At 50.6% G+C, this 21311-nt stretch overlaps 1 protein-coding gene across 4 annotated transcripts in view; it reads right to left on the bottom strand.

The window, feature by feature from the left end:
• Window positions 1-21311, bottom strand: part of INSR (insulin receptor) — a 137067-nt gene that overhangs the window by 52359 nt on the left and 63397 nt on the right. For all 4 annotated transcript variants that reach the window (XM_041760591.1, XM_041760592.1, XM_041760593.1 and 1 more), the window contains exon 3: window positions 1416-1737. In XM_041760591.1, coding sequence (XP_041616525.1) covers window positions 1416-1737 — 322 coding nt within the window. The remainder of the gene's footprint in view (window positions 1-1415; window positions 1738-21311) is intronic.

The following is a 21311-nucleotide window of genomic DNA, read 5'->3' as shown; positions in this document are numbered from 1 at the left end:
ATTGCTACAACAAGTTATAATTGGCGTCTCTCACTTTGCCCTCCTCCCCTCAGTAAAGGTCCCAGACATCACAGGACGTGCTGCCAGTTTCCCGGGGTTTCAGTTCTAGGGGCTGTTGTACCATCAGCAATCGCATCAAAGAAATCTCCTCTACATCTCAGGTCTCAGTTATGGTCAGGGGGAAAAAAAATACCTTTTATGTAAAGCCAGTGTCTTTTAAACAAACATCTCAGCGGAAGATGTTAATATCCATGCTTTATTTCAAACATGGAAAAACAAAAACAAAACAAAAAAAACCCAGATATGAATCAAAAGGAATATAGTCATTTTCCCAACCTGACTGATAAACTGGCCAGGAAAAAAAAAAAGAAAAAAAAAACTGTCTGGCATGCAAAGGTGATTTATAGAAGCCTATTTTTGACCAACAAAGCCACTTGATAGGTTTTATCAAAAACAAGTAAAACAAAACATGTTGTACTTGCAGGTTTCACAAACACTCCAAGAGAGGCTCCTAAGGACTGAAATAAAGATTGTTTTCCTTCCCACCCACTCCACCCGGGGAAATAAAATTTCCCACCAGAACACGCTCGCTTGGCTAATTCTCAAGTCTGAAGAGGAAGATTTTTTACGTAAGCAGATCAGCTCAAGGCCCCTTGACGTGCGTCTGTTTCTGATTTGGTTTTTGTTGTTTTGTGAGGTTTTTTTTTTTTTTTCCAACCCTCCACACAAAAACCAGGAAACAGATTTTTTAAACTTGGTTACAGCCCTGAGACACCGAAATAGCTCATCTGAGGAGCTAACAACATGAACAAAAGTCTGTGATGTGCGTAGGAAATCTGACTCACCGCCGAGGACAGAAAACCGTATTCCTCACCCGAACAGGAGGAAACGGTCTGATGGCACCGTCCTTCAAAAAGAGGCGAAGTCCTGAGAATGGTCTAGAATGGAGTCTCTTCCTCCTTGTGATCCAGGCTAATCTCAGCTCGCTGCCTGGCTCCAGGGTGCAGAAAACGTAAAAACCTCAGCTCTGCTCTTGGTTGTAACGCCTGGGCAGCTCCATCACTGCGGACAGTCCTGTCCACGTGAAGGATTCTAGCAGAAAACCAAGCGCTCCTGCTTTTGCATCTTCTATTCCCAAAGCTAAGCACAGAAAACCTTTATAAAGGGGTGTGCAAAGGTGTTGAAAACATTTACCTTGACTCTCTCGTCTTTACAGAAAGCTAGTCGACTCCTGCTCCAAAGGCCAGGATGGAAACAGGAGGCAGAAACGGCATCCGACAGACCCAAGAAGCTGGCCACTTGCTCGTAGCCAGTTAACTCCTGCGTGTCACACAGTTTTAACACCGCCAAGCCCGCGTCGCTCCCCCCTCTGTGCCGCCCCTCCTCCCTCCCCGGAACCTGCGCCCAGGACTCACTTGCTGGAATTCATCGTGTAGCCAGAGGGGCACTCGGGGATGCACTTGTTATTGTGGATGACGTACTGGTGGCAGCCCTGTCTCCGGGAGTTCTTGCATTTGTTGTGCAGGTCCTGGCAGAAGCTGAAGTTCACGCAGCGCCAGTCTTGGAAGTGGTAGTACGGGGGCGGGCAGGTCTCCACGCACCTGCCATCCAGGTAGAAGTTGCGACAGGCCACGCACTTGGTGGGGTCGTCGGGCTCGGAGCAGTTGCCTAAACACTCGCTGTGGCAGCAGAGGCCCTCGGCGGTGCAGCCATGCGACTTGCAGATGGTCGGACAAACTGGAGGGGGAAAGAAAACAGCTGGTCAACAGCTTCGCCCAACTGCTGTCTGCATAGACGGCAGGTCTGGGTGACGGAGTGCAAGCCAAACAAAACAGTAACGGGGAGAGTCTCACTTCTACTGTACTTGCTCCATGCCAGGCACAACTAACAACTCGTGTCAGCCCCCGAGCCAGTGGCGAGCTCCTCGGTATTTAGGAGCACTTCGGGGGGCACCTGGGTGGCTCAGTGGGTGAGCATCTGCTTTCAGCTCAGGGCGTGATCCCGGGGTCCTGGCATCGAGCCCTGCTTCGGGGTCCCTGCATGGAGCCTGCTTCTCCCTCTGCCTGTGTCTCTGCCTCTCTCTCTGTGTATCTCTCATAAATGAATGAATGAATTAATTAATTAATTAAACAATTTACTTTAAAAAAAGATTTTATTTATTTATTCATGAGAGGCAGAGACACAGGCAGAGGGAGAAGCAGGCTGCCCACAAAGAGACTGACGCAGGACTCAATCCCAGGACCCTGGGATCACGACCTGAGCCAAAGGCAGGTACTCAACCACTGAGCCACGCAGGTGCCTCAAGATGTTTTGCTTTGTTTTGAATTTACTTTTTTTTTTTTTAGATTTTATTTATTTATTTATGAGAGACACAGGCAGAAGGGGAAGCAGGCTCCCTGCGGGGAGCCCGATGCGGGACTCGATCCCAGGACCCCGGGATCACGCCCTGAGCTGAAAGCAGATGCTCAACCACTGAGCCACCCAGGTATCCCTGTGGCCTCCATTTTTGTTTGTTTGTTTGTTTGTTTGTTTGTTTGTTTTTACCAGAATTTGTTAATTATAAGTCTACAGCACGTAAACTTCCACAGCGGCTTCTTTAATCACCAGTTCACGAATGTCCTGCCAGCGTGACCGTCGGCTCCAGCAAGCCGGCTCGACTGGTAAAAACAGGCGGTATTTTGTCCACTTCCTCCACATTACAAAGGGGGAAACCAAGGTACAGGAAAGTTAAGCCAATTGCCCAAAGGTCATTTATCACTTCAACAGACATCCGATCGCCTCGATCTAAACGATCTAAACGTTTCAGCCAAAGAACAAGGAAGTGCAGGGCCCAGGTGGCCACAGACCCTCCCTGCGGCGCGGGGTCTAAGGGAAGAAGCAGGTTAGTCACTCAAACACGCAGCTGGGCAAGTGCCTAAGCAACAAGCACGGAGCCGGAGGTTAGGGGAGGGGGTGCTTCTGGTCCCTGCAAGTGGGGAGCCAGAAGTTGGCCTCTGATTTCATGGCCCGGGAGCTCCTGGCTCCACACAGCTGAACTCGCCTCCCCAGGGCTGGACTCTGGCCTGGCTTCCCCCAGCAGCTTGTCACCCATCCCCTAAAATCACCCCCTCCCCTTGATTTCAGTCTCTCAGCATCCAGCCTGGTCCCTAATAACCAGCCTGGTCCCTAATAACCGGGCCTCCCTTCCCAGTCTGCGGGCAAATCTGTCCATGGACCAGGGGCTTCGCTGAGGCTGGACAGACCTCGGCCGTGACCCCACCGGTCCTTGGAGTCGCTTTCTTCGCTCACACACTCTGCACGGCCTGAAGCACACTTTGGACGCTGGTGAGTGCCACTGACCCCAAGCCCCTCGGGCTCTTTGCTGCAGTGACTTTAATTAAGGCCCCAGTGGAGCCCAACAAATCGGCCCCCGCAGCCGCATTCCCACAGGAGCAGCACCATCTGATGGAACTTTCTGCGAGGACGGGAATGTTCTCGAGCTGCGCTGTCCAACACCAACACGGTAGCCACTACTCCCCTGCGGCTCTCGTGTGTGGTTAGTGCAATGAGGAACCAATTTTTTTTAATTGTGGCAAAATACACACAGCATAAAATTGACCGTCTTAGCCATTTTTAAGGGCACAGCTCAGTGGCCCTTAAAAGGGGCCCAAGGTATAACCACCACCACCACCACCGTCACCACCGCCACCACCCCAGCCACGGCGACCAGCCATTCCCTCCATCCATCACCAAACGTCCTCCTCTTCCTAGACTGAAACTCTGTCTGTATTTAGAACACTGATTCCCAGGCACCGGGGTGGCTCAGTGGTTGAGCGTCTGCCTTTGGCTCAGGTCGTGATCCTGGGGTCCTGGGATCAAGTCTTGTGTCAGGCTCCTCGCAAGGAGCCTGCTTCTCCCTCTGCCTGTGTCTCTACCTCTCTCTTTCTCTCTATCCCTCATGAATAAATAAATAAAAATATTTAAAAAGTAAAAATAAATAAAATCAAACACTGACAACCCACCCCCTGCCCAGCCCTGAACTCCCACCATCTCCTCTCTGTCCGTGTGGACAGGACTCCTCTGGGCACCTCCTGGGAGTGGAGTCATATACCAGGTGTCCTTATGTGACTGGCTTATTTCACTGAGCATAATGTCTTCACGACTCATCCATATCGTACCAGGTGTCAGAACTGCTCTCCTTTTTAAGGCTGAGTAGCATTCTACAGCATGCAAATACCACATTTTATTTTTTCATTCATCCATCAATTGGCACTTGGGTCGTTTCCACCTTTTGGGGCATTGTGAATAATGCTGTGAAGATCATGGATACACAAATCTGTCTCCAAGTCTCGGCTTTCAATTCTTCTATGTGTACACCCAGCAGCAGAATTATTGAATCATAATGGTAATTCTATTTTTAATTTTTTGAGGGACTGCCATACTGTTTTCCACAGTGGCTGCACCATTTTACATTCCTAGCAAGCGTACCCAAGGGTTCCAATTTCTACTGAAGAATTAAACTTTTCATTGGGTTTCACTGGGGTTTTTTTTTTTTTTAAGATTTTATTTGTTTATTCATGAGAGACACGGAGAGAGGCCGAGACACAGGCAGAGGGAGAAGCAGGCTCCATACAGGGAACCCAATACAGGACTCGATCCCAGGACCCCAGGGATCACACCCTGAGCTGAAGGCAGACGCTTGACCACTGAGCCCCCCAGGCATCCCTGGATTTCAGTTTTAATTTTACCAGCCATAGGTAGCTACTGGCTCCTGCACTGGACAGCAGAGGCTTTGAGAATGAAAATCAAGTCCTTGCCAAGGCCTCCAAGGTCCCTTGTGGTCTAGCCTGCTGGCCCCTTGGAGTCCTTCTCCTAGACTCAGGCAGCAACCATTTGGGTCTCCTTTCTGTCCCCCCCCCCCCACTGTACACACACACACTCCTACCTGAGGACCTTTGCATCTGCTGTCCCCACTGGCTGGAGCGCCCTCCCCGTTACCTTCCGATGACTGGCTCTTCTCGTCCTTCAGGTCCCAGCACTTTAGAAAGACCTTCCCTGACCTCCCCACTGGAAGTCACTCCCCCCTTCTTAACCATGTTCTAAACACATTATCTGATGACATTTTTCTTATGGTATTTATCACTCTCAAAAATTATACTGGCTGTTTGTTGACCATCTGTCTAGGAGGAAGGCTAGACGGCAGGCCATGTCTGCTCCATTCACAGCACCCGCTCCTGGGACACCCAGTCCTAAGACGGGGCTTCCACCAGCAGGAGCTCAGGAGGCACAGCTCCGATCACACAGAGAAGAGGCAAAAGGAATGACTCTGGAGGAGTTCCAGGCACCCAACTTTTAGCCACTGGCCCAAGAATGCATCCAAGACTCATCCCCCAGTTGCAGGTGCTCCACAAATATCATGAATATTTACATGCAAATGCAAAATTTGGAGCATCTCTGCATGGTGCATATTCTGACTTTTTACTCTATGGACCCAGAAAGAACTAATAAGGTATAACAGGATAAAGGCAGGTGGAACATCTGGGTGGCTCAGTGGTTGAGCATCTGCCTTCAGCTCAGGCTATGATCCCGGGTCCTGGGATGGAGTCCCTCATCGGGCTCCCTGTAGGGAGCCTACTTCTGCCTCTGCCTGTGTCTCTGCCTCTCTCTCTCTCTGTGTCTCTCATGAATAAATAAATATTTTTTAGAAAAGAAAGAAAGAAAAAAAAAGAAAGGAAGAAAGGAAGGAAGATAGGTGGGTGATGGAAGAAAGTCTGTGTAGGTTTTTTTAAGGGATTACGTACCACCCATTAGATTTTCACTTAATTCTAACAAAGACTCCAGCAGAGAGAGGGGTAGGTACTGGTATCTCCATTTCACATTGGCCAGACAACAGGCCCTTTTGAGAAGCAGCGAGGCCAAAGCTAAACCCTTGATCTTTTGGCTCTGAATCTGATATTCCTGGGTCTAAAGAATCACCACGGCCATCCACAGGGTCCATGCAGCCAAGGGAAGAAGTGACCCTCATTCAGCTTTGGCAACACAGCACCCGCCACCCCACAGGCCCGCCATAAAGATTTCCTTAAAGAAGCAACAGCCTCCCTTTTCTTGTTTGTAAAATGGGGACAGTTTGTAAAATCCCTTAACTTCTCACAACTAAATAAGATGATGCGGATAAAGCACTGGATTCTTTGGGGTCCATTTTCATTTAGATTTTCATTTAGATCAGTTTTTATTAAGTAGGCTCCACACCCAGCATGGAGCCCAACATAGGGTTTGAATTCACCACCCTGAGATCAAGACCCGAGCCGAGATCGAGAGTCAGATGCTTAACAGACTGAGCCACCCAGGCACTGGATTCTTTGATCAATGTGTAGGATTAATACACATTAATAGCTACTACGGACACTATTATCATGATCGCCATCGTGATTAATGAACTGTCTGCAGGGACCCAAGGGCTGAGGGTCAATGGCAGGAAGCAATATTTAAGGCAGACAACAATACCTAGGACCCACAAAGACCCCACCCTCTGGGAAGGCACATGTGAGAACAGGAAGGGCTCTATTTCCTGGGCTGGGGCTGTGTCTGAGAGTCAGCCCTTGAGTTCAAAAGAAGCATTAGCAAAGACCCAACAAAAACTTCCCAAACACATAAGCCTTCCGGCCTAGACAATGCCAAGAAAAAATACTCCACACTTGCACACAAGGCCGGAGGCTGAGAGCAGGAGTTTCCAACTCTATGCTGGAGCCCACCTGAGAAGTACCTCCAGTTCCAGCACAGCAGCTGGCAGGCTTTTTCCGCAAAGGGCCACAAAGCGGCCCCCGAGAAGGTGCTTGCGTGCACAGGCATGGTTGTGCCCCATAAAACCTTTACAGAAGCAGGCAAGGGGCTGGATAGACTGCCAGCCCCTGCTCAGGGAAGCATACCTGTGCCTGAGTTACCAGGGCCTATCCCTATCAGGGCCTAGACTCCGGGGGAGTCAACATCACCTCATAGATGGATACGCTGTAAGTGACTTTCCTCCACCAGCAGACATAACCTCCCAGAGATGCCAGTGTTGTGGCCCCGAAGGACATGAAGCGCCCTAGAGCTAACTTTGCAATTCTATTTCAGCGAAGACAAATGCTTTGCCCTCCTGCGGGTCTCCTCACCAAAGAGTTAAAAGGAATGGACTGACTGGTGGTGTTCCTTTGCCTTTTTTTTTTTTTTTTTTTTTTTACTTAAAAGTTATGTTTTTAACTTTTGAAGACTATGTTTTGATAACGATAAGCCACCTCTGGGTGTCTCCCATTCTGTTTCCAAGTACTTGATCTTATTTAATAGAAATGCCGCTGGGCCAGCCTCTGCGGCCCCCCACCCCTCCCCCAGGCTGAATTATGAAAACCACAGGTTGTGCAAGAGGAAAAATGACCAGATGGAGGAGGGGGCTGACTTTCCTCTCCACGAGCTGTGCTCGACCGCCCCCTCTCATAAACACCAAATGAGCCCCAGCCCCAGCCCTCTGAGCCACCCCCACCCCCAACCAGGCTGTTTCTGTTAAAGGCAATAGCAGCCTCTTTGAGAAAATGTCAAGCAGTCCGGGGCGGGGGGGGGGGGGGGGGGGGGGGTTGTCCACTTCCCCAGGACAGGTGCAGATGCACAACATGTGCATAGGGAACATCTACCCAGATCTCCCAGAGACAGCAAGCACCAGTTCTTCCTCCTCCAAACACACGAGTTCCCTTGTCCATCCATCTCCCTCTTCCCCACATGGTGCCTTGACCGCTGGCCTCGATTCCCTCCCACTTCTCCCTAAAGGTTCCCCAAAACCCCTGGCCACCAGTTACGCTAAAAGCAGCAGCCACAGCCTTCCTGAAACTTTACCTCAAGTGGCTTTCCCACTAGGCCCTGTTGAGAAGCTTGAGAACTGCACCCTACATAAATCCATGAAGTGAGGAGGTGGCTGTGTCTGCATCCTCTGGTTGGATCCTAGAAGTAAGTGCAATGCTCCCCAGAGGGAGATCGACAGGAAGGTCAACTTATTTAGGAAAAGGTGATTCAAAGCGAAGGAGGCAAGTGCAATTTGACCCAGTATTTCTCCTGCTAGGAACTGCCCTGCAGGTGAGAGAGAACCTGGGTACCAAGAAACCTGGAAAAGGATTGGCTTCACCCTACAGGACCAGTTGGGTTTATAAGAGCAAAGGACGGGAAACACCTGAAAAGTCCATAGCAGGAGACCACGAGAATCAATTACTGGGGCTCAAGGAGTGGAATAGTATGCAGCTGTAAAAAAAAAATTCTGATGTTGGAGTAAGTCAAACAAGCAAGATGCACAGAGCAGTGTCTAAAGGATGTAACTCCTTTGTGGAGAAAGGAAAGAATCAAACATAGCAGGAATGCAAAAACCAGGGCAGCTCATTTGGAAAATAGTTTGGTAGTTTCTTACAAAGTTAAACGTATACTTCTTCTTCATCTTTTTTTTTTTTTTCTTTTTTTTTTTTTTTTTAAGATTTATTTTAGCCTGGATGGCTCAGCGGTTGGGTGTCTGCCTTCCACTCAGGTCATGATCCTAGTATCGAATCCCACGTTAGGCTCCCTGCAAGGAGCCTGCTTCTCCCTCTGTCTGCATCTCTGCCTCTCTCTGTGTCTCTCATGAATAAATAAATAAAATCTTTTTAAAAAATTAAAAATAGAGGATCCCTGGGTGGCTCAGTGGTTTAGTGCCTGCCTTCGGCCCAGGGCGTAATCCTGGAGTCCGGGGATCAAGTCCCACATCGGGCTCCCTGCATGGAGCCTGTTCCTCCCTCTGCCTGTGTCTCTGCCTCTCTCTCTCTCTCTCTCTCTCTCTCTCTCTCTGTGTGTCTCTCATGAATAAATAAATAAAATCTTTAAAAAAAAAAGAATTAAAAAAATTAAAAATAAAAATAAATAAATGGGGGGGGTCAAGGAAAGGACAAATGAAACATACACCCCTCTGGAAGGGACACAAGAAATATGCCCCAAAACTGTGGGGAGGGGAATGAACTTGGAATAGAGGGTAAGTAGGGCATCCTTACATATCAGCAAATTAGGTGGGGTGGGTTTTGGGGGTTTGGTTTTTGTTTTCGCTACGTATATGTACCTTTTAAAACCGAAATGTATTGAAAACACACCTTTTTAAAGCCTCTAGCAGACAATTAATAAAATACTGTTGATCAGTTATATAATTCTGCCCCCAAATACACCAGTACCACTACATTAGAATAGCTGCCTGCCTCGATTGGGAGCTTTTACAAACATTCTCTTAAGATCATTTTTGCCTTTTAACAGTCAAAGCAACTAAATAAGAAGTGTGGTCCTAGATCCAAAACAGGGGGGGGGGGGGGGGAAATAGTATTGATGAAGACAACACTGGCAGGAGGGATGAGAGTTCTACACGAGGCTGTGGATTAAAATATTGCATCAGTGTTAACTTTCTGACTGTGCTCATTATCCTGCAGCTGTGCAAGACAATTTTCTTGTCCTTAGAAAACCACTGAAGAATTACAAGTAAAAGTAATTTTAAGTCAGCCTGCGACTGACTCTCCAAAGGTCCAGGAAAAAGAAAAAGGAAAAAAAAAAAAAAAAAGCAGTATATAATGAATGTACCTAAATGCTTAGAGATAAAAACAAATGGGGGAAGATGTAAGCAACTAGGGAATCTGGATACGATTCTTGCAACTTTTCTGGAAACTTGAAAACCACATCAAAATAAAAAGGTTAAAATAAATCCAAATAAAGAGGGGGAAAGGCTAGCGCAGGCTGTTAGAAAAAGAAAGCCACCCTTCTTTTCCCTCTTTGCCTTTTTAAGCTCAAATCGGTTTCTTGTTCCTTCATGAAGCAGCTATATGGTAAAAAGCAAAACAAAGCCCAAGGGGAAAAAGCCACTATGTTTCCATAGCACGACATATGTTAATAACATTTTGGTACATTTCTTTCCAAAGCCTGTAGTTGGGGGGGAGGAAAAAAAAAAAAAAAGACACACACCACTCAAGATTTATTATTCCCCAAATTACTGCTTTCCAGAAATTTCCAAACGGAACAGTTGCGTCATGGGCCTGCAGACACATTCCCCACAGGGCCCCGTGGCTCTGCCTGAAAGTGTGAATTTTATAAACTCTGCAGAGTCATGCACTCGGTCTGCATCCACAGATCCTCTCCGCCGCTCCCCGCCCCGGGCGCCCGCCCCGACCCCGGACCCCGGGGCGGTGGAGGTTCGAACCCCTGGGGCGCCCCGGCGTCCCGAACGCGGGCAGCAGCCCCCTCCCACCCCCTGGAATCCAGCAGATGATCTGATGGTGCAGCCAGCTGGGTGGTCGACGGACGCTCTGCCGAGCGTGCGATCCACTCCAAGCGACGACCGCAAGGACGCGTGTCCTTGAAGCAGGGCAGCTCCCGCTCTGCTGCCCCGACAAGGCCGCCCCCACGCGCGCCGACCGATCGGCTTTCCAGACGCCTTCGGAATCGAGTTGCGAAGCTCTTAGGAGACCTACGGCGCGCGCAGGTCAGGAAGGGGGCGGGCCCGGGGAAGGGGAGGGGCAGCGCTGCCCGCGCAGGCAGCCTCGGGATTGGTCGGTTGCGGGCAGCTGCGCGTGTTGAGTTCCATAGGGGCGGGCCGAGGGCGGGGAGGCCCCGCCCCCTCGAGCCAGCGGCGGCCGCGCGCGCACAAAGCCCGAGGCGCCGAGGCGCGGTCCGCTCCGTGAGATCCAGGCCGGGCAGTGGCGGCGGCCGCAGCGCCGCCCTCGCGCTCAGCCAATAGGCGGGCGTGTTGCCGGAGCTGTGGCCCCGCCCCCGGGCGCGCGGGGCTCGGTCTGCCCGACTGGCGCTCGGGCCGTGACCGCCGCCGCGCGGCCCGCGCTGGGGGGACGGGGGCGGGGGGGGGCGCCCCGGGAGGGCCTCCCGGCCGTGCGGACCCCACGGGACGGGCCTGCAAAGCCCCGACTCGGGGAAAAGCTAAAAGCAGCGGAGCAGCCGAGTGCGCGGGCCGCCCGAGCTGGGCGTGTGCCCGGGAGGAGATCGGGTCACCGCGTGGCAGCGCCGGGGGTGGCCGAGGGGCGCCCTGCCCGGGCCTCGCGCGCTCGGGGCCCAGAGAGGGGCCGCGGCTCCCAGGGTCACAGCGCGCAACCCCCGGACCGGAGGCCAGGGGAGTGGCGAGGGCAGAGCCCGCGGAGCCGGACAGCCGGACAGCGCTGCCCCGGACCCTATCCCGGGTATTTCCAGCCATCACTCACCCAGAAAACCTAAGGCCCCGCGCCTAAATTACACTTCTAAGGAAATCTACAGGCTGTTTTGGGGATGCCCTCCAGCCAGTGTGCCCTGTAGACGCGAGGACGTCAGACCTTGGGGGCTCCCGTGTATTTGCAGTTCCAGTAAAGCGAGGCCCCCATTGGGCATGATCTCTAACCACCACCCCCCACCACCACCACCAAGAGTGCAGTTTAAGATGTGAATTCCGTCTGCAGAGTACAACGTTCAACCCACAAGGGTTAGAAGATATTAATCCCATTGCTCAAACAACCGTCTCCTTCTGAGGCACAGAAGGGCTGCCTTGCTAATGCCAACCCAGCTAGCGAGCAGCAGGGGCAAAACCCGAGCCCAAGTCTCCCGGAGAGAATGGGGCTGCAGATGGAATCACGGAGTTCTGTGGGTTCTATTCACCTGTTCCCCACCCTGGCCCACCTGGATCGGGCCCCTGGTGGGCACTGTATGCAGATGTGAATGGAGACTCTCTCTCTCTCTCTCTCTCTCTCTCTCTCTCTCTCTCTCTCTCTCTCTCCCCCAACATGCACAACAGACAGGTAAGCTCTGAAAGGGAGGACCTTGCCTGACCTACACTGGGTCCCAGAGCCATGCACACAGTAGGTGCACAGTAAAGCTCATAGGGGGTAAAAAAAAAAGTGGGGGATCAGGTGACTGACTGGCTTTATCCCATGGGGGAGGGACAGTACGTGCAAATGCATGAATCATCGGGGCTGCCTTTAGGGAACTATAAACAGTTCAGAGTTGATGAAGGGCAAAGTACAGGGAGAGGCATGGGAGGTCAGGGCAGACAGGAAAGTTAGGGAGCCCGGGGGCTTGGACTTTGCGCTGCCGAAGAAGCCGAGGAAGGGCCTCAACCAGAAAAGACAGCATCAGATCCAGGTTTAGGGCAATTTTCTAGCTGTCTGGTGGACGGCTCAGCAAGGCAAGGGCAGAGGCGACTGGAAGGAAGAGACTGTTCTGAAACCACCAGGGAGGTGGAGCCTTCAGGACTTCTCTCCCAGATGGTTCCCAAGTTTCTACCTCGGGCAGCTGGGCACGACCCAGAAGACAAACGACAGACAAGGAAGCTGGGTGCTCAGACTTCCCTGACCCGGGCTTGAACGTGTGCAGTCGGGAACGTCAGGGCTTCTGCACTCAAGTGATTGTGTCTGTGCTCGCTGAGCCACTCCTCAGCCCACACTCTTGCAAGGTACAAGGACCCCTGCTGGCTTGTGGTGGGCATTTTTAAAGTTTTCTCCATTTGTGTATCTAATACATACACGTGGCAGGCGGTTACTCTAAGAGTAATAACTTTTTAAAAGCTGTTTCCACCTACTCAGATTTTTTGCTTCCTGAGCCAAGGTAAACTTTACAGGCTCTTCGGAAGTTAGCAGACAATGGCACGGCTTATGAGATTCAGGCATAGCTGCTCTTCGGGGCAAAATCAGAGCCTTAATTTCTTCCACGAGGTACTGATCAATCTAATAAAATAAGTGCTTAAAACACTGAGTGAAGAAATTTCAATAACATCCCCCAAAAGTATTACCAGAGCTGTCTATATTTCTTTTACTGGGTTTTAAATTACATTTCTATTTTCATTCTTAATTTTATAATATCTGTCCTTCCCCCTCTTTTTTTTTTTTGTTACTTTATAAATTCTTTGGAAAACAGCACTATCCTATAAACTTTCAGCATTGACAGGAAAGTTCTGTATCTGTGCTGTCCCAATTCACGAGCCACACACAGCCACGGAGAGCCGGAAATTTGACTAACGTGACTGAGAAACAATTTTCACGTGGCTCGTGGCTACCTTCTTGGGTGTTGTGGCTCTACAAGACCCAGCTCTCGAATAGGACAGTTCTGTTCTCTAAATCACTTTGCCCCTGTTAATTTATTATTTCCTTCTTCGGGTGTAGACCTGTTCTATTATTCGTCATGTCATTTTTGTGATTTCTGTATGTGATCGCTTACGGCCCTGCCCTGGTCTCTGCACCCACTCCGCTGCCTTCTAAAGAGTCTATCCTTACAGTATCGAGATCCTCCCCAGCCCAAGTTAAGAGTTATGTTTTGTGTTTAATCATCACATGGTAGGAGTTTGTTTCGCATGCTTGTCCAGTTAAGCTTTTAAAAATTAATTTCCACTTACATTTACTTGTAGCAACAGATTAGGGCCAGTGCAATGTCTGCTTTTTGGACCCTGTTGGGGGTCCTTTTTGGTTATGGGGTTTTTTTGTGTGAGATTTAATAGATAATCTTTCTGAATATTCCAAGAGCACTTTAAAATGTGTATCCGTCGTAGAGTACAAAGTTCAGTCTGTATCTGTTATCACGATCTTATTTAACCACATTATCCAAACTCCTTGTTGCCTAATTGAGGTTTATCTACATGATCAAGACGGTGTTTGAGGTTCCCCAAAGGTTTCTCAATTCTTGTGCTTCCTACAAATTACTCTCTGAAGTTTGATACTTTGCTAGTGGACCTTCAGTAAGGATGGTCCCTTCACACAATGCAAAACCTCTCCTTTCCTCCCTACTAACACCTTTTGCCTTGAGTTCCTTGCCTATTTTTCTCCGTTCCACGCACGGTCAAGTTTTCCGTGTCATTTTTGGCATTAGGTATAACCATTTTCTAGTGGGGGGGGGGGAGGGAGAGAAAGAGAGAGAGAGAGAGAGAGAGAGAGAACTGCAGCCTCCATGGAAACAAGGAAGTAGAGATGGGGAATGTCAGAGTTTGAAATCTGTCACAGTGGAAGGTCTCAATTGTAAGGAGGGTTTCCCGGGGACAATCTCCACCATAAAAAAGTCCCCTCGTTCACATGACTGATGGCTTTTCAATAACAAGTACACGAAAAATAAAAAAAAATAAAAATAAATAAATAACAAGTACACGGTGGTCTTGAATGTACACATTCAAGTTTCCCGGGAGCTGCTACACACGTGAGCTAGCAGTTTAGACCCAGCCACAGGGAACGGGGAAAATCTTCTCGACTTCTCAAGGACAAAAGTAAACAGCACAATGTACTGCATTTCTGCAGAGGCACACCACAAGGGAGAATAGAGTTAACTCTGAAAAAAAGAAAACACACCTATATTGCAAATTCCATCGTGACCAAAGGAGAGAACTCGTGGCGTATTTCCTTATTGAGATGGTCCCTAAAGCCAGTCTGGCTGCTTTATTTTCTGTCTAGAAAAGACCAGAAGCTCCAGGTGTCCTCTCCACGCCAAGAGCCTCTGTGGCTGTTTTGGGACACTACAGTGTGTACGCCTCTAGCACTACTATGCTATTGGGGGTGGGGGGGATGGAGCTCTCTGATTTGGGGGAAAACCCATTTCCTGCCCATGTGTATTCCAACCCCAGAAAAGAATGGGTTTGCCCCTTGATCACCGGATCCTCAGACTTCACTAGCTCTGCAGATCCACTTCGTAGCCCTCCATCTACCTGAGCAAACAGCCCGGACACCTGCAACTCCCTGGCTCCACCTCTATTTACGCTGCCAAGTCCGGGCACAAGCTTAGGGAAAGTGCATGAAGGAAAATAAAGTCATGGCAATGCTCTCCCGTCACACCGGATGCCCGGTACCATCTAAAACTTAGATGGGGAGTTCCTCAACACCCACACTAAGTCACCTTCTCTCTTGGTGGTGAGAAAGCTTATTGGCCTCTTTTACACACATGCGATAACCACGGAGGGACGGTGCTTCCCCACCAGGATCAACAACATCCACGCCCTCGCTCTCCGGCCAGTATTTATTCACAGGTGGATTGTTTTCGGCACCATGGAGATGCCCTGGAAACCCCTTCGACCTTTAGAGACGGGCTGCCTGACTATGAACTCTTTGCTTCTTAATTAAAAAGTTCACTAGGTAGCACAACACATCCCGATGCCGGGCCCCCCGCCCCCATATCCCTTTAGGTCCCTTCAGTCCACAGATCTGAGCACCTGCTGAGCCGCAGGCACCCTCCTGAGCTCCGACACCAGCTGGGGAACAGCAGAGACAATTCCACACCTCTCGGGGAGGCGGCCGAATGGCTCAGGAACATTTAGTTTACGTATCAAGAACACTGAGTTACCAGTGGTGCTGATACTCTAGGCAAAGTTCACAGGGGGCTGTTAATTTCCTTGGCCGGTTATTCTGGAAAAGCTCAAGTGTTCCTTTCTTGGACTCAACGGCCAGAGAGCTAAATGCCATCTTCTGGGGGAACCCTGTCCTGCCTCAGCCCCCACGGGTCCCCTCTCCGGCCTCACCGTGCAATCAGGCTGCTGTACAGCCGGCCCGCCCCACATCCCGGTCCCTCAGCCACCGGGCCTGGATTGGGGACCGTATGATGATACGATGAACGGGCGTGGGGGGATTTCTGCATTCTCTCCAGTCTCTCTGGAGGCTTTCTCATCAGACCCCAGATCCACAGCTTCGTATCACCCCAGCGTGGAGCACACAGGATTATGACTTCTGGCAGACCTGGGTTTTTGAGCCGATGCACGCTACTTCCTGGTCTTGTGACTCTGCGGCCCATGCCTCAGTTTCCCTGTGTGTCTCCACAGGGATAGTAAGAGCAGCTTGGGCTGTCTCGTGGATCAGATGGGATGATGCATGAAACATGATCTGTGTAGAAGAGCCCAAGGAAGGGGCTCCGCAGGCGTCCTCAGCCACCAGCGACCATGCCAGGCATCTCATCTGTCCGGCCTTGACTCCTCCACAAAGTAGTGGACCTCCTCCATCCCATTGGCGGGGAGGCACTAGATTTGGATTAGATGACCAAATTGAAAATGCGCCCCAAGCAACTTTCATCTCTCCCCCCCCCCACCTCCCGCCCCTAAAGAGTTCTAGGGGAAAGTGTGCCGATCCACACGTTTGTAGCCTGCCATCTGCTAAGGATGGGGCAGGAGTGGCAGCAGGGGACGCAGACTGAGATCTGACATCACTGGTGACCCTGGAAACCCAGGCCATCACCGTGCTCCTTTCAGTTCCCCATGTTTGTTCCCCCAAACATCCACCCGCTCCATGTCAGGCGGCCCGAGGCCAGGTGGGCACCCAAGGCAGAAAACACCGGGGCCTGTGCTCTCCAGGATCCCACGGCCAGCACAGGCAGGTCCCCACCAGACACTTGTGTGTCCATTCGAAGCCAAATCCCCAGTCTCTCCACCTTCCCATCAACCCCACACTCCCCTCTTCCCCCCAAAGAACACAGCTAACATGATTGTCCAGGGATCATAGTAAAAGCCACGACGTGCTCTTTCTAAAAAGCCCAGCAACGTCATAAAATAACCACACTTCCCAATGGTACCTAAACAGCCTTCGGAACCATTTGGAAGTTTCTAGAAGGGCTCACCAACAGTAGCAGAACACTGGAGACTGAAAGGGAGAACAGAGAATGCCCAATTTTCCTCTCAGGAATCAAGATTTAATAGCCTCCGAAGGAAACCATAATTGGAGGGCTTTGGGGCACATTCCTCCCTGAGGCCTGTGATTATGAAATGCTGGGAAAGGTTGGGAATTTGCGCCTCGAATGACTTTGGGCCCAAACTTAAAATGAGTAAGACCCAAAGCAAGAGGTGTAACTGTGTCCCTTCACACAGACACATACACACACACACACACACACACACACACACACACACAGACACTGAGAGAAAGGCTGGGAGGAAGGAAATCCTCAGGCAGATAAAGAAACCTACAGTCTCCATGGGGACACGGCTCCACCTTGTTGGGTGTCCCCTTTGCACCCCCAGGAAAACACCTCATATTTGGCTCACAAACCTCTACTTCCTGGCACTGCTCTCAGGCAATGACAGTCACCCCTCTGTGATGTCACTGGGCTGGTGCCGGAACTCGCACACAGCCCCTGGCCTTCCTGGGTGCGCCCCCCACCACCCTCACCCCCAGCTCACCTGGCCTTTCCCTCCATGGCATCTGAAGATCAAAGATGTACCTTGGTTCTCAAACAGATATCCCCCCCACCCCGAATTTCCTTCCTATCTGTTTCCTCGGCAGTCCTCACCCCCCGCTGCCCATTATTCACAGAGTTCCACAGGATACAAAGATAAAAATTAATGCACTTTTCCTTAGCAGCCAAAAAAAAAAAAAAAAAAAGCAAGAAAGAAAAAAAACCACCTTGGAAAATTAGACAGCAGGTGCCCAAATAGAAACTTTACATTAGAGAAATGGGGTCTCGGGGCCCCTGGGTGGCTCTATGGGTTAAGCGTCTGCCTTCAGCTCAGGTCATGATCCCAGGGTCCTGAGATGGGGCCCTGCATTGGGCTCCCTGCTCAGTGGGGAGTCTGCTTCTCCCTCTCCCCCACTTGTTCTCTCTCACTCACTCTCTCAAATAAATGAAATCATTTTTTTTTAAATGGGGTCTAACACACACAAGCATTAGAATCTTGATTAGCTTCAGAGAACAATCATTACATGTGTGAGAAACCAACAGCCATGGCTCTAGGGAAATGGGGGTGAGAAGGGGCCAAGATAAGCCCTGGCCCACTAGTGCCAGAGCCAGAGACCCCGCCTGAGAGAGGCGGGGAGGGGGGGGCAGCTGCTGAGCTGACCGAGGGGGTCTAATGGAGGGCTGTGAGGCAGTGCTGTCCTTATACCCCACATGGTAATCTATTCAGAGAGTGCATGCCAGTGGCTAGAAGCTCAGGGCAGAGAGTAAGATCCAAGGTGGAATCTGCCACTGCCTGACTCTGGCCTCCTGGGCAAGTGTCTTGACCTCTCTGAGCCCACATCCCTTTCTGCAAAGTGGAGGATCATCTGGCCACCCGCTTGCAGAATTGCTCTGAGCTTCATTCTGCACCTCTGCTGTGGCACTGAGTAACCAGGCAATAAAAAAAAAAAAAATCGATTCCTTAAAAAACATCAGGCCACCCCAGGGCCTTTGCACATGCAGATCCAGCCACCAAGAAGTCACTTTGCTCCCCACTGCCTCCCGTGGCAGCTTCCTCTCAAAGGGACTCCCTTGACCTGTCTACCTCCTGGAGCCTCCACTGGCCCTGGCCTGTCTTGTCACTCTGATAGAATTCCTTCCTAGGGCTTATCACCGACTTGAAATTATCTTGTCCATCTGCTTGTGGACGTGTTTACTGAACACCAGGCCCCCTGAGTACGGGAGGCACGAGAGCGGGTGCCTGTGTCTTTCATCCACCGTCCGTCCCACGCCAGCGCCCAGCAAAGGCTAAAAGCCATAAAACAGTGGCCACTGCTTTTACGAACATCCTCACGTGCACGGGCTGGGAGCCCTGCCCAGCCACGGTGATTCGGGGCCAGTCCTGAGCCTGGAGGTGACAAGACTGCGGCCCTGTAGGTGACTGGCTGGGCCTTGGGCTGAGGCCAGGCCTCAATTCCCTGTTACTACCTGGAAATGCAGCTCAGCACATTTGGGGAGGACACAGGGTTAGGGCCACAGCACCCACACACGTCATCAGTGACACAAAACAATACAGGAATCGGATAGAAAAGAGTCACACCGTTTTGCACGCAGTAACTGGCTAAGAGCTACGCGACCACTACCAAATACGAGGCACTGGACCTTAGAAAAGACCTAAAGCTTGCCTGTGTGCAAGAGGGTGGCAGAGGGCTGTGGTGCAGGTGGGGGTCAAGAGGCCTCTAGAGGGAAGGGCATCGGGAACCCCGATGTGAAGGCAAAACCCCAGATGGGGGGCGGGGGAGCAGCGGCTCATAACCTAAGAGGGACCGGGAGGAACCGGCCCAGGTCGGGGATGCAGGTGCACATTTGGGTAAGCCTAGGGGGCTTGGTTGGGCAGGCTGGTTATCGGTTATCGGAGTTCAGGTCCCCAAGTGTGTCTCAGAAATAAGATCGGGGGACACCTGAGTGGCTCAGGGCTTTTGGCTCAGGGCGTGATCCCGGGGTCCTGGGATCCAGTCCCACATCGGGCTCCCCGCAGGGAGCCTGCTTCTCCCTCTGCCTATGTCCCTGCCTTGGTCTCTGTGTCTCTCGTGAATAAACAAATACAATCTTTTAAAAAGAAAAGACAAAGAAAGAAAAATGAGATCGGGCCAAACCAAACATAAAACTTGCATCCGGCTCACCCGGCTGTGCCGCTCACCATCAAGTCTTCGTTGAAGCTCCCCCTGGGGCATGAGCGCAAGGCTGAGAGCGCACCCCCGCAGCCCGGGGACAGGTGAGACCAGGTGGCGCGCTGAGGGTAATGGCCCACACCTGGCGGTGCCTGCAAACCCACCTGAGCCTGGGCATCACCTTAATAATTAAGGCTTAGTTCCTCCAAGGACACCGTGCAGCGAGCAATGAACGTATAACTCCCACCTCACCCCCGACAGCCGGAACAAACCAGACATGTATTTGGAACCTCTCGCTTCTGCCCTTCCGTGGATGCAAACGTGGAGATCAACTCTGTAAAAGTTGTGCATTTTACCCCATAAAAGATCCGTGTGGGTCTGAGGACAAAAATAATGTGTGAATAACTTACAGGCTTAAATACAGAATGTTCTGAACCGCCCCATCTTTGAACACTACTGCACCCACCCTCCTGCAACCCCAGAGCAAGGGCGAGGATGCTCTCAGCCCTCAGGATGGCAGCTCCCAAAGAAAAATTCTGTGCATCTCAAGGATGAGGACAGCCAACTGCTTCACTGTTCACAGCAACGAAGGGCCGGGAATGTCCATCGATTGCAGGTTGGAGGGGTCCGTCACAATTGACGTGGCCACAAAAGAAAAACATATTAAAGGAGAAAGCCGAGGCACAGAGCATAGAGGAGAGTGTGTTTGTGCACAAACGGGGGCAGGCAGATGTGAGCGGCATCTACACTCATGTGCACACAAGTCCCCTCTGGGGTGAATAAGAAACTCAGAGGAGTGATTGCTTCTGGGAAGAGGATAGACGTGGGAGGACCTTACTTTTCCCTGTACCCCGCTTTAAGATGATTTTGATCGTTGCATGTTTCATCCTTTTTTAAAAAAAAAATCAGTTGAATAAACAAAATGTGATTAGATAGATGTGAATGTAAATGAATAAGTAGACACACAGAAAAACATGCATACAGTGGAACATTATTCAACCTTAAAAAGGAAGGGACCCTGCCACCTGCCACCACATGGACAGACACCAAGGACATCAGGCTCAGGGAGAGGAGCCAGACCGAGAAGGACCCCTCCTGCAGGACCCCACTCCCAGGAGGTCCCCAGAGGAGGCGCATCCATAGGGACAGAGAGGAGATGGTGGGAGCCAAGGGTGGGGCAGGGGGCGGGGGGGGGGGCGGTCAGTGCTTCATGGGGGAGTAAGGGGGACAGGGTCTCCTTGTGGGGAGATGGAAAGTTCTGGAGATGGATGGTTGGGGTGGTGGCACAACAATGTGAATGTGCTTCATGCCCTGAGCTGTGCACCTAACAATGGTTAAGATGGTAAATTTTGGGGATCCCTGGGTGGCGCAGCGGTTTGGCGCCTGCCTTTGGCCCAGGGCGCGATCCTGGAGACCCGGGATCGAGTCCCACATCAGGCTCCCGGTGCATGGAGCCTGCTTCCCCCTCTGCCTGTGTCTGCCTCTCTCTCTCTCCCTCTGTGACTATCATAAATAAATAAAAATTTAAAAAAAAAATAAAAAAAAAAAGGGAAATCCTGTTCTCATTAAAAAAAAAAAAAGATGGTAAATTTTGTTATATACATTTCACCCTGATTAAAAATAAATAAATAAATAAATAAATAAATAAATAAATAAGTAAGTAAATAAATAAGTAAGTAAGTAAGTAAGTAAGTAAGTAAAACACACACACACCGGCCGAAATCTGATGGTTTGAGCACTTACGTGACAAGGTTTTATATAATTCATGTAGCCCTGATTTAATTCAAGGTAAAAACCAAAAAGAAACAGGGGTGTCTCTCCTTGTAAATAAGCAGGAGAAACCCTGGCCTCCCAAACACGCACAGTTATAGGAAGTCAACAAGAAGCTAAAAGCCAGAAAAGTCTGGATTCCGCGGTCCAACTGCTCAGGATCAAGTCCCTGCCCCAGTTTGCTGGCTGAGACCCCAGGACAGAAACTCAGCCCTCCATGGGCCTCAGTTTCCCCATCTGTAGAACAATCTGAGAAAACAACCCAGACTCCCAGGGTTGGGACTGGGA

This window comes from Vulpes lagopus, chromosome 7 (genome assembly GCF_018345385.1).
Source record: "Vulpes lagopus strain Blue_001 chromosome 7, ASM1834538v1, whole genome shotgun sequence".
Taxonomy (NCBI): domain Eukaryota; kingdom Metazoa; phylum Chordata; class Mammalia; order Carnivora; family Canidae; genus Vulpes; species Vulpes lagopus.
Note: the sequence above shows the minus strand (reverse complement) of the source record. Positions and strands in the feature narration are given on the sequence as shown.